Source organism: Chrysemys picta, chromosome 16 (assembly GCF_011386835.1).
Source record: "Chrysemys picta bellii isolate R12L10 chromosome 16, ASM1138683v2, whole genome shotgun sequence".
NCBI lineage: Eukaryota > Metazoa > Chordata > Testudines > Emydidae > Chrysemys > Chrysemys picta.
This window is the reverse complement of record NC_088806.1, coordinates 24,061,005-24,073,034: the sequence shown is the minus strand read 5'-3', so window position 1 is coordinate 24,073,034 and position 12,030 is coordinate 24,061,005. Positions and strand designations below refer to the sequence as shown.

Here is a 12,030-nt window from a genome sequence, read left to right as displayed (position 1 = left end):
AAAACAGAAAATATTTTCATTTTGGGGATGGGTGGGTGGGGAAAACATGAAACAATGTTTTTGAAAAATTTCAACCAGCTCACAGAGTATGTTTATCCTACAATCATGGGGTATGATTGCAGTTCCAGGGGAGTACCAAGGGGAGATGGGTACCAGAATTCTCTCTCTCCCCCCACCCCCCAAGAAATATCTGAATTGGTGCTACCCTTATTGACTTCAGTGGGAATGCGTGTGGGTGCAGCAATCCATCTACAGGAAGTGAATTGCAGGATTAGGCCTTAGACTATAAATGCTGTAGTGCAGGGTCTGTCATTGACTATACGTTTGTGCTGTGTTTATCACAATGGGGCCCTGACCCAGTTAAAGCCTCTGGGAGCTACTGCAATAACAAATTATTATTATTTCAAGGTCAAGTAATACATCTGGAGCAAAGAAAATCAAGCAGTACCTGGAGCATATCCAGATCCAGTTAAGAAATACAATAATCTGTGCAGATCTCTGCTGGCTAACGCCAACTCTCGCACTTGTTATATTTGCTTATCAGACTTTTCTAGACAGCTGTTTGCAGTATTTATTTCGCTGTGGGAGTCGGGGAGTTTGGGTAATAGAAAGGATTGAAGCTAACTTGGGCTTTTACATCTCATCTGTTACAGCCACAGATCTAGTACAAATGGAATATTTGTGCAACACCTTGCACAATGGGGACCAGGTCCATGACGAGGGCTCCTAGGTACTACGGTAAAACTGATGATAATCCTTAATTTGAATGGTGATTCCACCATTAAAGCTGCTGCTGAAACTAGCAGCCTGATTCTTGCCTCACTCAGAGCAGAGTAAAATCCTGGTCCCATTGAAGTCAATGGCCAAGGACCCATTGATTTCAACAGGACCAGGATTTCATTCACTGGCATGAAGGAAGTTCCTCCTGATTTACATCAGCCCAGCCTCCTTGTTTTAGGAACATCACAGAGGTTCCAAGTGATATCAGAACAAATACTGAGTTGAGCAAGTGGTATTTTGTATATTGTCGACTTGTGCTTTAATTTTGATGGGACTTTAGCCCGGCTGTCACTGTGAGAACACAGACGCCAGTTTAACGCTGATGGGCTGATCACAAAATGCTGCTTTCTCTCACCCTGACTTTGGCTAAAGCATTAAGGGAAGCACACTGCTGGGAACTCTCCTGCTTTGGCAAGGAGATGGAGCGGGATCTAAAGGGTCATTTTCCATCTCTTACTTCACTGATTCTGTGACTTGGAAGAGCTGCGCATGGGACATGAAATTAACAAGAACATTTCTTTTCAATTCCTTTTTGAAAATGTTATTAATGATGCTCGGAACAATCCTGCCAACCCCAAACATTTAAAAATCATGAGTCATTCCCCCTTTCAAAATCCCCCATGACATTGGCTTTACAAAATCACAAAATTTATAAAAATAATAAGTATGGGGTTCTTTCTATTTGCCTTCTCCTTTAAGGGGCCAACCTTTCAGGCTTTTTCTCTGCAACCAGGAGAGCTAAAATCTTACTCTTATTTTTAAATGAAAGCTGAGAGTCTTACATAATAACATGATTCCCTCCAGAAGCTAGGACTTTAAGAAAAACACTATATATCACAAGGGTTGGCAATACTGGCCCCTTTGTTGTTTATGGGTGGGAAAGAAGGGGTGGCAAATGTTTGAAGAGGGAGGGACAGAGAAGTTTGAGAGAGTGTGTGTGGGGGGGGCAGGAGGAAATAAGGAAAATTTGAAGGAAAGGCGACAAAGGAGAGATGAGAGGAAGGAGGATTTGCATAGATAGGATATCTCGAGAATAATCTCCCTGGTCCACCTCCCACGCACCCTAAAGTGTGATACCCTGAACTCAAATACAATAGCACACAAACTTCAAAAATACTTCTGCACTAAAGACCAAAACACCCACCTTGTTAAAGACAAAAAAGGGGGGGGGGTTGGAAGAGAAGGAAAGAGTCCTCTACAGGAGCAGGCATTAAAGGAAAAAGGCAAACCCATGCAGAACAGACGTGCAGTATTTGACAAGCAAGGAACGGTAGGCTGTGCAGGATGATTCAAGGGCCTCAAACAGGAGTTAAAATAAGGGGATGGATCACTTGATAATTGCCCTATCCTTTTCATTCCCCCTGAAGCATCTGGCATTAGCCACTGACAGAAGACAAGATACTAGGCCAGATGGACCATTGGTCTGACCTAGTATGGCCGTTCTTATGTTTCTCACCTACAGGGAGAAGCTTAGAAGAAGAGTAAAGCTCCCCCCTTCCAATTCTAAAGCCAAGGGGGAGTTTACTCTGCTCGGTCTGGCTTGAGTAAGCATCCCACTTCCCCCAATAGCTCCCTCTACTCATTGGCCAGTGTGATGAGAGCTTCCCACTCTTGTTTCAATCTGCTTTAACCACTGCCTACAAGTTGTCTACTGTCATGGCTACCACAGCAAAGCCTTCCTCATCCAGTAGTCTTAGGCAGAGCCCCAAAGAGGCTTATGGTGACAAAGTGCACATTCCTGTCTAGCCTGACCCATTCCACTTATTTATGTGGAAGGTCATAGGCATTTCTGCTTAATTCAAGTCCAAGCCATGCAACATATGTGATAACTTCCCATGCTTCTTAAAATAAAATAATTATTAAAATCTTCATTTTGATTAGGTCCAGCAATCGCTGGGTCTAATATGATGATGAATTGGCTACTTTGCATGTGGATCACTGCCCCCTCTTGGCTGGAATCAGAACTGCACAACTGAGGGTCATATGCCCTATAGTGTTAGGAGCAGACAGATGTTCAGGCTGTAGGTATTGTGCTTCAAGAGCAGGAGGGGCTGAAGTCTGCCTGTGAATGCTGGGAATCTCCTAATATGCAGCCTTAAAATGACAACAGCAAGCCCTAAAATGGCCACGGATTTGCTACAATAACAAGAAGCCAGTGTTGTAATTTAGACGTTCAGTTTTTCCAAACAAATATCCCATGACAAAACTTTATTTTTGCAATTTCATGCTTAGATCAAAAAGCAGGAAAAAAGTACTGGGAGTTGACACATTTGAGTGTAGCTGTCCAGTGCAAACAACCAACCATGTAGGGATATTTTGAGGAACTGGCTTTTTAGGTTCACAAAAGCAGCCCCACAAACTGGCATACTGGGTTTGGGTCAAAAACAGCAGTGCTTGTTCAAAGCATTCAGCAACGCACACCGGTTAAATGTCTGCTGCCTGGTATAAAATCCACTGCAGCTTTAAGAGAGGGGAGGGTTTCCAGGAGAGGAAAAGGCAAAGCCTGCCCACAAGGGCTTCTTTTTGCCTTTCTGATCCATTCAGAAATTACTCATTGCAAATTCCTGACTTTTCAAGAGGAGGAAATGCGATTGCATGGCTTTCATTTGCTGCACATGTGTGTCACGGAGTGGGAAAGAGACTTTTAAACTGGGGAGCTAGTCCAGCCCCAGCGATGACTTTGTGAGAGCTGGGGTGGGGAGGGGGGGCTGTTTTACACCAGGAAGCTGTGCTGTATGTTTCCACGCTCAGCTGCTGAGACAGAGAGACACACAGCAATACAACAGCAGCCGCTTGCCTTTCTCGGTGTGTGGATCAGCTGTCTCGCTCTCTTTTTTTTTTTTCCTCCTTTCCGGTGTGTTGTTTTGTGTGTCTTGCGATGGCTGAATGATGGCCCAGTACAACAACTCCACACCACACACCATGGCTGCCAAAGACGATCTCTACAGCAAAGTCACCCCCAGAAGAAACAGACAACACCGAACGGGGACAATCAAACACGGGTCGTCTCTGGATATCCTTTTATCAATGGGATTCCCCAAAGCCAGGGCGTAAGTTGGGACATCTTTACTTCCCCCCTCCCCCCTTTGAGCCCCCCTCCCTCTTTTCTGTGATAAAGGCTAGCTGGTTAAAAAGGGGGGTGGGGGGAGTTTGCAATTTCTGGTTTGCATGTTGATCCAGGATGGAAGGCGTGTGTCTATCTGGTGCGTTGTGGTGGCTATGCAGGAGAACGTGATGCGATGCGCAGCTGTCTGTGCCGGGTGCCCCTCGCTAGGTAATGCAGGTGCGCCTCGCTCCAAATGGCCTTGGCCGATTTCATTTTTCGGAGGATGGGTTTGTTTAGGAACCCGGGGGGGTGGCTTTCGAGGAGAGGCTCCGCTCCGAGCTGCTGAACTGCAGAGGCAGAGCCCATCCACCGCAGTGGTTTGCAGGCTGGGGTGTCAATTTGCAGCGAGGTGGGAGTGGCGCGCGTGGATTGCATATTCATGGCCAGGGAAGCGAACTGGGGCTCTGGAAGGCAGGTGAAGAAAGTAGCACCCATTGCAGCCGGGCGTTGTTATTTTACGGCGACTGTTATTCAGGTGCAACGGGGCTGTGGTGCAACGAAAAAAAAATAAGCTTATTCACAGGGCTGTGAAAACAGTGCCAGGCCTGGCTGCTGAATGGATGCGCCGGGCTACACTGGCCTGTATCCCTAGCGTGGTGAGAAATTGCTTCGGAAGTTTTGGATGTCCAGCTAGACTGGAAACTGGACTTCAGCACTGTGCAATTAGAAACCACATTCCTTAGCCATTATTTTGACAATGATTATTCCTCAGCAGTTATTGTAGCTCGTTCAATCACCTGAGCTCATTTCTGTAATCCACATGCGGGTGAACTCAAACCTTTGGAATCCGACCTCCTGTGTTTTTCTTGCACAATTTAGCAGTAATCTGTTGTAACATTTCTTTGCTGCGCTTAAAAGTCATGAGGCAGCAACCTAAATATAATGTAATACTGACCCTCCCCAGCCCCCTCGTTAAAATGATGGCTACTGAGTGGGGTACTTTAGGCTGTAAAACAGACTAGGGGAATTTGGATGATTGCTTGATCTGCCTAGATTTGCCTTTTGTAGTTGAGATATCAGAACTCAGCTGGCTTTCGACTATTTTCTGTACAGTTTTTTATAGGTACACAGATACACATGATTTTGAGGACAGACATCATCTATGGATTCATATGGCCACCATGGCTTTCACTAGAACATACACACACTCAAAATCCAATGTGCGTTTTCCAGTTGTCCTACTTATGCTCTATATGTGTGTCAATGATCTATAGCCATATATAGAAAGTGGGATGTAGCATTTAAACAGGATGCTTGCAGATTGGCATACTGAGGAAGCAATGACTTAATGCACCCAGATTGGATGGAAATGCACTAGCATATTACTCAGCCTAGATGGGGGAAAGAAATGCTTGATATGAAAGATAAAAACAATTATTACCTCTATGACAGTGATGTCTAGTTTGACAGCCAGCTATTTTACCTTCGGCTGAGTACCTGGTTACCATGCAATTCACATCCTTGCTTAATGAAAGCTTGCTTCATAGTTGCAGTACATAAAAAGGAAACCAAAGCCTAGATAGACCAGCTGGGAGAGTTAAATAAAAAGAACAGGTAGCAAAAATTCCCCCGAACTTAAAGGTTAAGTATAGAACAGGTAGCAAAAACATCCCCGAACTTAAAGGTTAAGTATAGAACAGGTAGCAAAAATACCCCCAAACTTAAAGGTTAAGTATAGAACAGGTAGCAAAAATACCCCCAAACTTAAAGGTTAAGTATCATAAAGTATTTGGACTCGGGGGGGGAAACCAGCTAGTTCTTTACATACAACAGGATACCATAATAGTATATTTAACTGATAAACTTTGTGCTGGAATTGGATGACTCAGTGTATAACATAGCTCTTGGCACTGTATCCCAGTCGGCTGATAATGTTGCAATTAAATGGTTATTAAAATGTCAGTAAGAAGCAAAACAAAAATAAAAGCAGACTGGTAATTGCTGCTGCCCGGGGTGGGCTATTCTGGAATAATCCACAGGTCAGTGGTCAGGATCCCAAAAGTGCAGGGTTTCTAAGCAGTACAGAGCACGTTGTCGGGGTGATTCCCACAAGATTGCTGCTTCCCAGAAGAAGCCTTTTATCCAAATGCGCATTTCTGTGCAAAGGGAGGAGACTAAGGCTGAGATTTTCATATTCAAGTTTCTAGGACTTCAATAGCTCAGACATAGGTGAGGGGTTTGATACAGGAGTGGGTGGGTGAGATTCTGTGGCCTGCGTTGTGCAGGTCGTCAGACTAGACGATCATAATGGTCCCTTCTGACCTTAAAGTCTATGATTCTATACCACATTATAAATGACGAACACAATAAAAATATATAAGGTTTAATATAGTTGCCGTGGCTCTGGGTAGGTCAGTTGACCGATTGTACCTGGGACCACTGGTTCTAAAAGCATGAACCTCTGCTGCCAAGCTCTTAATCAATACTGTAGCAGGCTCATCAACCTGTATAGGTAGGTCTGCACTTCGAGCTGGGGCTGCAATTCCCAGCTCGAGGAGACATATCCTCACTAGCCAGCTCTGGTTGAGCTAACACCCTACTGAGTGCAGCTGTGGGGATACAAGCGGCAGGTGTGACTAGCCACCTTGAGTATGTGTCCATCGGAGACAATAGGCCCATGCTTGGGGCACCCAGCTCGATAGTGTAGACATTCCCTATATGTGGCTCAGCCCTTACTGTAGGAGAACAGAGCGGGACACCGAGTGGGAATGAGTTCCATGGGCGACTGGTGTATTCAGGAGGTTCACAATGGATCCATGAGGCTTCCATCCCACTAGATCAACTCTGCCACTTCCCCTACCGTACACGACCCCACGTTCCCATGGAGAACACCGGGTTGAGCTCAGCACTGAATCATCCAGGGGGCTAAAGAGGAGGCAACATAGAAAGCTACACCACTTCCTGTCCCCCACCTCAGCAGAACCAAGAGGTTGTTGTTTTGTTTTGGCCCTCGGTAGCTATGGCGTACCAGCAGGAGTTAGAATATGGGTATTTATTACTTCACGATGAGCCTCAAATTAGAGGGACTCAGTCCAATTTCTACATAGTGAAATCCTCTCCTGTGTTCCAGACGTGTTTTCTGTGCTGTTAAAACATGTTTGCCTAGTAACAGACAGAGCAACATAGCAGCATTTCAGTAAAGAGGCTCCTATCCCTCCAGGGTTTGCGCTAACGCTGGGAGAATACTGAAAAAAAAAAAAAATTGGAGCCTGAAATAAATTCACTTCTCCCATGTGTGTGCCCCCATCGCGCTAGCTTTTTGCAAATAGTTTAGGCTGAAATTCATCCTTGTCCACAGGAACAGCACAAGGTCTGTGCATCACTTAAGCTCTTTGGGCTTTAGTGGGACTTAAGGAGGATTCAAGTGGTGCTTTGAGCCTTGTGTTGACCTTCTGTGCAGGGATGAATTCCACCCCTAATGAACGTGTTTACCGATGGGAATGTTCCCTGACAGAGCAATTTTTAAGGGCATACTGGAAGAGAGTGGATTTCAAGTATCTAATCACGCTGGAGCCAATCGCATCCAGCCATGGAACAGAATATACTGGTACCAGGCCCACAAGCTACTTGGGGCAGGGACTTCATTTGTACAGCACTCAAGACAATGGCGTCTTGATCCTGGCTCGAGCCTCTGCGTGCGCCTGCAATACAAATATTCATAGTACCACATGTCTAATCAAAACCACGTCCATTTCAAACACTCAGAAGCAAGCTGCAAACCAAGGGATTATTTGGTCAACAATTTTAAATAGCAAATTTGTTGAAGATCCCAATCTGTTCACTCGGTGAACAGTTAAAAAAAAGAGGCATAATTAATTGAATAAGCAATCCCTTACAAATTACTCATCCAGATCTGCTTTTCTCTCTGCAGCGCTTATTTTTTCCCTTTTGAGTACTTATTTAACTGTTTGGGGGAGTAATGAGACAGAAGGCTTTTTGCATACTCTGGCTTTTAACAGATGAAATTCTGCATCCTGGCTTGAGCAATATCTTGAGTAATTAAATGGTCTAGTTCATGGGCTGCAGTTCCTAGGTTCAGCATTGGGACCTCTGAACAATTGTGTACATCTGTGCTGGAATGGATCCAAGAGGGAAGCATGGGGCTGGGCTGTGCAATTGAACACAGATACTGCAATTGAGTTAGCAGCTGTAGGGAAGGAACACTGGAAAAAGACTTCAGCAAACATTCATTTGAAGCCATATCCCACTATCATTCCACATGTGGAATTTTCATTGACTTCACTGCAAATTCTGCTCCAGGATTGAGGGATTGTTATTATTTTATTTGTATTACAGCAGTGCCTAAAAGCCCTGTTGTGTTAGGCATAGAATAGACACATAGTCAAAGACAGTCCCTGTCTCAAAGATCTTTACAGACTACAAAAATGGGAAGTATCGTTATCCCCATTTTACAGATGAGGAACTGAAGCACAGAGAAATTAAGTTACTTGCCGTGGCAGAACGAGGAATTGAACTCACATATCCGAGGCTCAGTCCAGTATCTTAATCACAAGACCATCCTTCTTCTCTAAGAAAAAGAGAACCTGTCCCTTTAGGAAATGAACCCTGTCTTTGAATGCATTTCCTACTGTTTGCAGCATTGGTGCAGCTGTGTTGGTCTCAGGGTATGAGGGATAAGGGTGGTGCAATATCTTTTAGTGGACCAACTTCTCTTGATGAGATAAGCTTTCGAGCTACAAAGAGCTCTTCTTCAGATCTGATATAGCCTCGCCCACCTTGTCTCTCACATATTTTAACGTGGGGGGGGGTTGGGTTTTTTTTTTTTTTTTGGTAAAAATAATGGAATGAAACCGATTGGAGGAAATGAGAAAGGTGAATAAAAAGAGAAATGGAGCAATCATTCAGATAGATTGGCTGTAATACACCATCTTTATTTTGTATAGTGCTTTTAATGCAATCTGTATTATGAAATGCACTACAGATTTAAATAATGTAGTTACAACATGAAATAATAAACAGAAGGAACTAAATCGGAGAAGGGAGGAAATAAAAATGTTCAGAGGAGAGCTGGAAATCTGGATGGTTGACTGGGCAGAGAGTTATAGGGAGATTGTACCATGCATCTCAGAGAAGGCATTTGCACCAAGAATGACAAGAGTGTATGATGGGACAAATTAGATATCTGTGGACAGAAGAAATATTAAAAGACAAAGAGTAAAAATTTTCAAAAGTGCCTAAGTCCCATTTTCAAACATGCCTTAGGAACTTAAGATCATAAGGGCCAGATTTTCATGGGAATTTAGGTGTCTAAAGATGCAGATGGGCACCTAGTGGAATTTTCAAAAGCGCCAAAGCAGGTTAGGTGTCTAACTCCCATGGACTTTAGTCCTTGAAAATCTGGCCTTAAGTGATTTTTGAAAATGAGACTTAGGGACTAAACACTTTTGAAAATTTTGCCCTGGGTCTGCAAGGTCAAATTCAGAGAGGTTTTTAGAAACCAGGGAGGACAGTTTGTCCTGAAATGAATAGGGAGCCCAGGGCGTTGTTTGAGGATAGAGGCTGATGAGGTAGTCTTATTTTGATAGTCAAGGAATATTGAGGGAGGCTAACAGAATGTATGCTATAAGGATGGACAAGCAAAAAAAAACCTTGTTTTTCAGAATTACCTTGACATAGTCTGCATACAGCCCTGACTAGGATGACCAGATGTCCCGATTTTATAGGGACAGTCATGATTTTTGGGTCTTTTTCTTATATGGGCTCCTATTACCCCCCACCCCGTCCCGATTTTTCACATTTGCTGTCTGGTCACCCTAGCCCTGACACCAATACTTCTGAAGCCCTGCATCGCTGTTAATAGATCCACTGCTTACCCTTGGACAATGAAGCAAGGAAACCACACAGTTCAGATTTTAATGTGTCAAAGAAAACTAAAACGATACAGCTATTAGTGCAGAAAGTCACTTAATATTACAGAGGAATTTGAGAAAAATATGATTTTACACTCTCTGTAGCACTTTTCATCCCACTCTGACGACCGTGAAAGGCAGCCGCCTCTGGGTTCAAGCATGGCAGTTATTTAACAGTGCACCCTAATGTTACACCAGTTTTTAGGAAAAGAAATTCAGGATACTGCAGGAAGTTGAAACTGCAAGGAAATTTGGGAAGACACATGACTGCAATCATCTGAGTTGCATTCTGGCCACGACATTAGATGCGACATCCCTAATCATTTCTGAAGAGGACCTTTATTCATTACAAGTGGTCACTCTTTGTATGTCTCATTAAAAAGGCAGCGTCTCCCCAGTGTTACCAGACACCGTGCTGGGACATGATTTCTATACTGGGTTAGGCCTCAGACCTGCATTGGGCTCCTTGAATGCACACCCCTGTACTCTGGGGCTCTGGGTGGGCAGACACAGGCATCTCTGGCACAGAGCTCATTGCTGTATCCAGCCCTTAGAGAGAAGAGTGACGCCCATTGAATTGCCATCACAAGTTCTTGCAGTGCTTGCAAAAGAGACCATCTGACTCAAGTGCTGACCAAGCCTGTCCCTGTGATAAGATCACAACCTAAAGTGCTGTGGCTGCAGCAACACTGTATCTTTGCTTGGAGGTATTTTATACATAAACCACAGCTTGACCTGTCTTCACAGTAATCCTGTTTCTTGAGGAGGTGGGAGGGGAGCCAAGAGAGGTGAAACAAAAAGACATTTCTGCAATATTGACAACCAGGACACTTGTGCCTGAGAGACTGGGGAAACTGTTTAAGAATGGTGCATCCTTATGCAAAGATTGCTTATAACAACCATGCCAAGGTCAATGAGTCATTGGGATATTTGCTGTGTAAGTGCCAGTCGTGCAGAATGAAAGCTTCCCGGTGGAAGTTTTTCTTATACACCCGCCTAGTTTGCGGGGCAGGGAAAGAGCTGCATTGCACCTTTGTGCAGTTAGCTCCCCTTACTGGGATCCTGCATTTAAACATACAAATAGCATTATGTGATGAGTTCCCGGCCTAGAGACAAGTCAGTGGAAGTACACTGATCCCTGTGATCCTGCATCTCAGAACTCCATGGTGCAGGGCTGTCAAACATTTACAATATCCCGGGAGGCATTAGCAACTAGCCAGGGACCTTAGCCCATTTTGATATCAAAATAAATGCAAGCAATGTAACATTTGCTTGTTCTTGTCCTTCTCACTGGTGATTTGTCTTGTGGGCAAAGGGCTGATCCTGTTGCCAATGACTTTCACCAGAAACTGGAGCAGCTTCAGAAGATAAGTAGATGGGGATCAGGGAGAGGTGCCATGGTTCTATCTCAAACACACCAGCCAATAGGACAAAACTTTAAAAAGAGAGCAATTTTGTTTGGTCAAATAGATTTTGTTTGTTTATTTGTGTCCCATCCCGTCCTCGCCCCCCACCCCACCCGACTGTCAAATGTCTCTGGGACTGGGGGGTCTAGTGCACTCTTTCATGCCAGGCCAATGTCATGTAAGTCAACGCTCGTCACTGGGGGGATCATTATGGAAATACTGACAAAAGGTTAACTCTGCGGCTGAGCAAACCTAGGAGCTTAGAGGCAAAGTTGAAGATATGTAGCTCTGATAAACAGCGAGACCCTTAATAGCTTGACACTGAAAGAGGTTTTAACCATATTTCACTTACACTCTTCCCGTCACCGTTATTACAAGCAATTTAAAGCAAGTGTCATTTCTTCCTTTTACATATTATTAAGTAGGCATTGCAGTTCATGATAGTTCAGAATTAATCATTTGCGAATAGTGACTGCTAAATAATTTCTGCTGGAGAGGAGGGAGTGCATTAGACATATTTTTCCTCTCTCGATTCTTAAAAGCACAAGACTTATTATCTTCTCCACCCCCATCCCAACGAAATATAAACAATTCTTACTCCACTGGGATCTGATCCAGTTCCCATTAATGCCTGATTCAGCAAAACACTTAAGCCCATCCTTAACTTTTGAACATGAGTAGTTGAGAGCAAAGTGCTCTGTGTTTTCCTCATGATTACGGAAGGGATGTTTTCAGTAACATTGGGGACACCTGTGATGCATAAAGCAGCAGTATATTTATTTTCCTAAACTCTGCCTTATTTTGGGGGGAAGAACAGGATTTTTGCTGCCAAATTCTATTTCTCCTGTTTTGCACTAATATAAAACAT

General features: G+C 43.9%; 1 protein-coding gene across 4 annotated transcripts in view; it reads left to right on the top strand.

Moving 5' to 3' along the window:
- The first annotated feature begins 3,264 nt into the window (after positions 1-3,264).
- Positions 3,265-12,030, top strand: part of UBASH3B (ubiquitin associated and SH3 domain containing B) — a 102,126-nt gene continuing 93,360 nt past the window's right edge. The window contains exon 1 of one of the 4 annotated variants that reach the window (XM_005303740.5): positions 3,265-3,830. In XM_005303740.5, the coding sequence (XP_005303797.1) occupies positions 3,667-3,830 (164 nt within the window). In that variant the 5' untranslated portion in view covers positions 3,265-3,666. Of the gene's footprint in view, positions 3,831-3,926; positions 4,055-12,030 lie in introns of those variants that run through there. The other 3 variants (XM_065570370.1, XM_042851907.2, XM_042851906.2) reach the window with 3 other exon arrangements.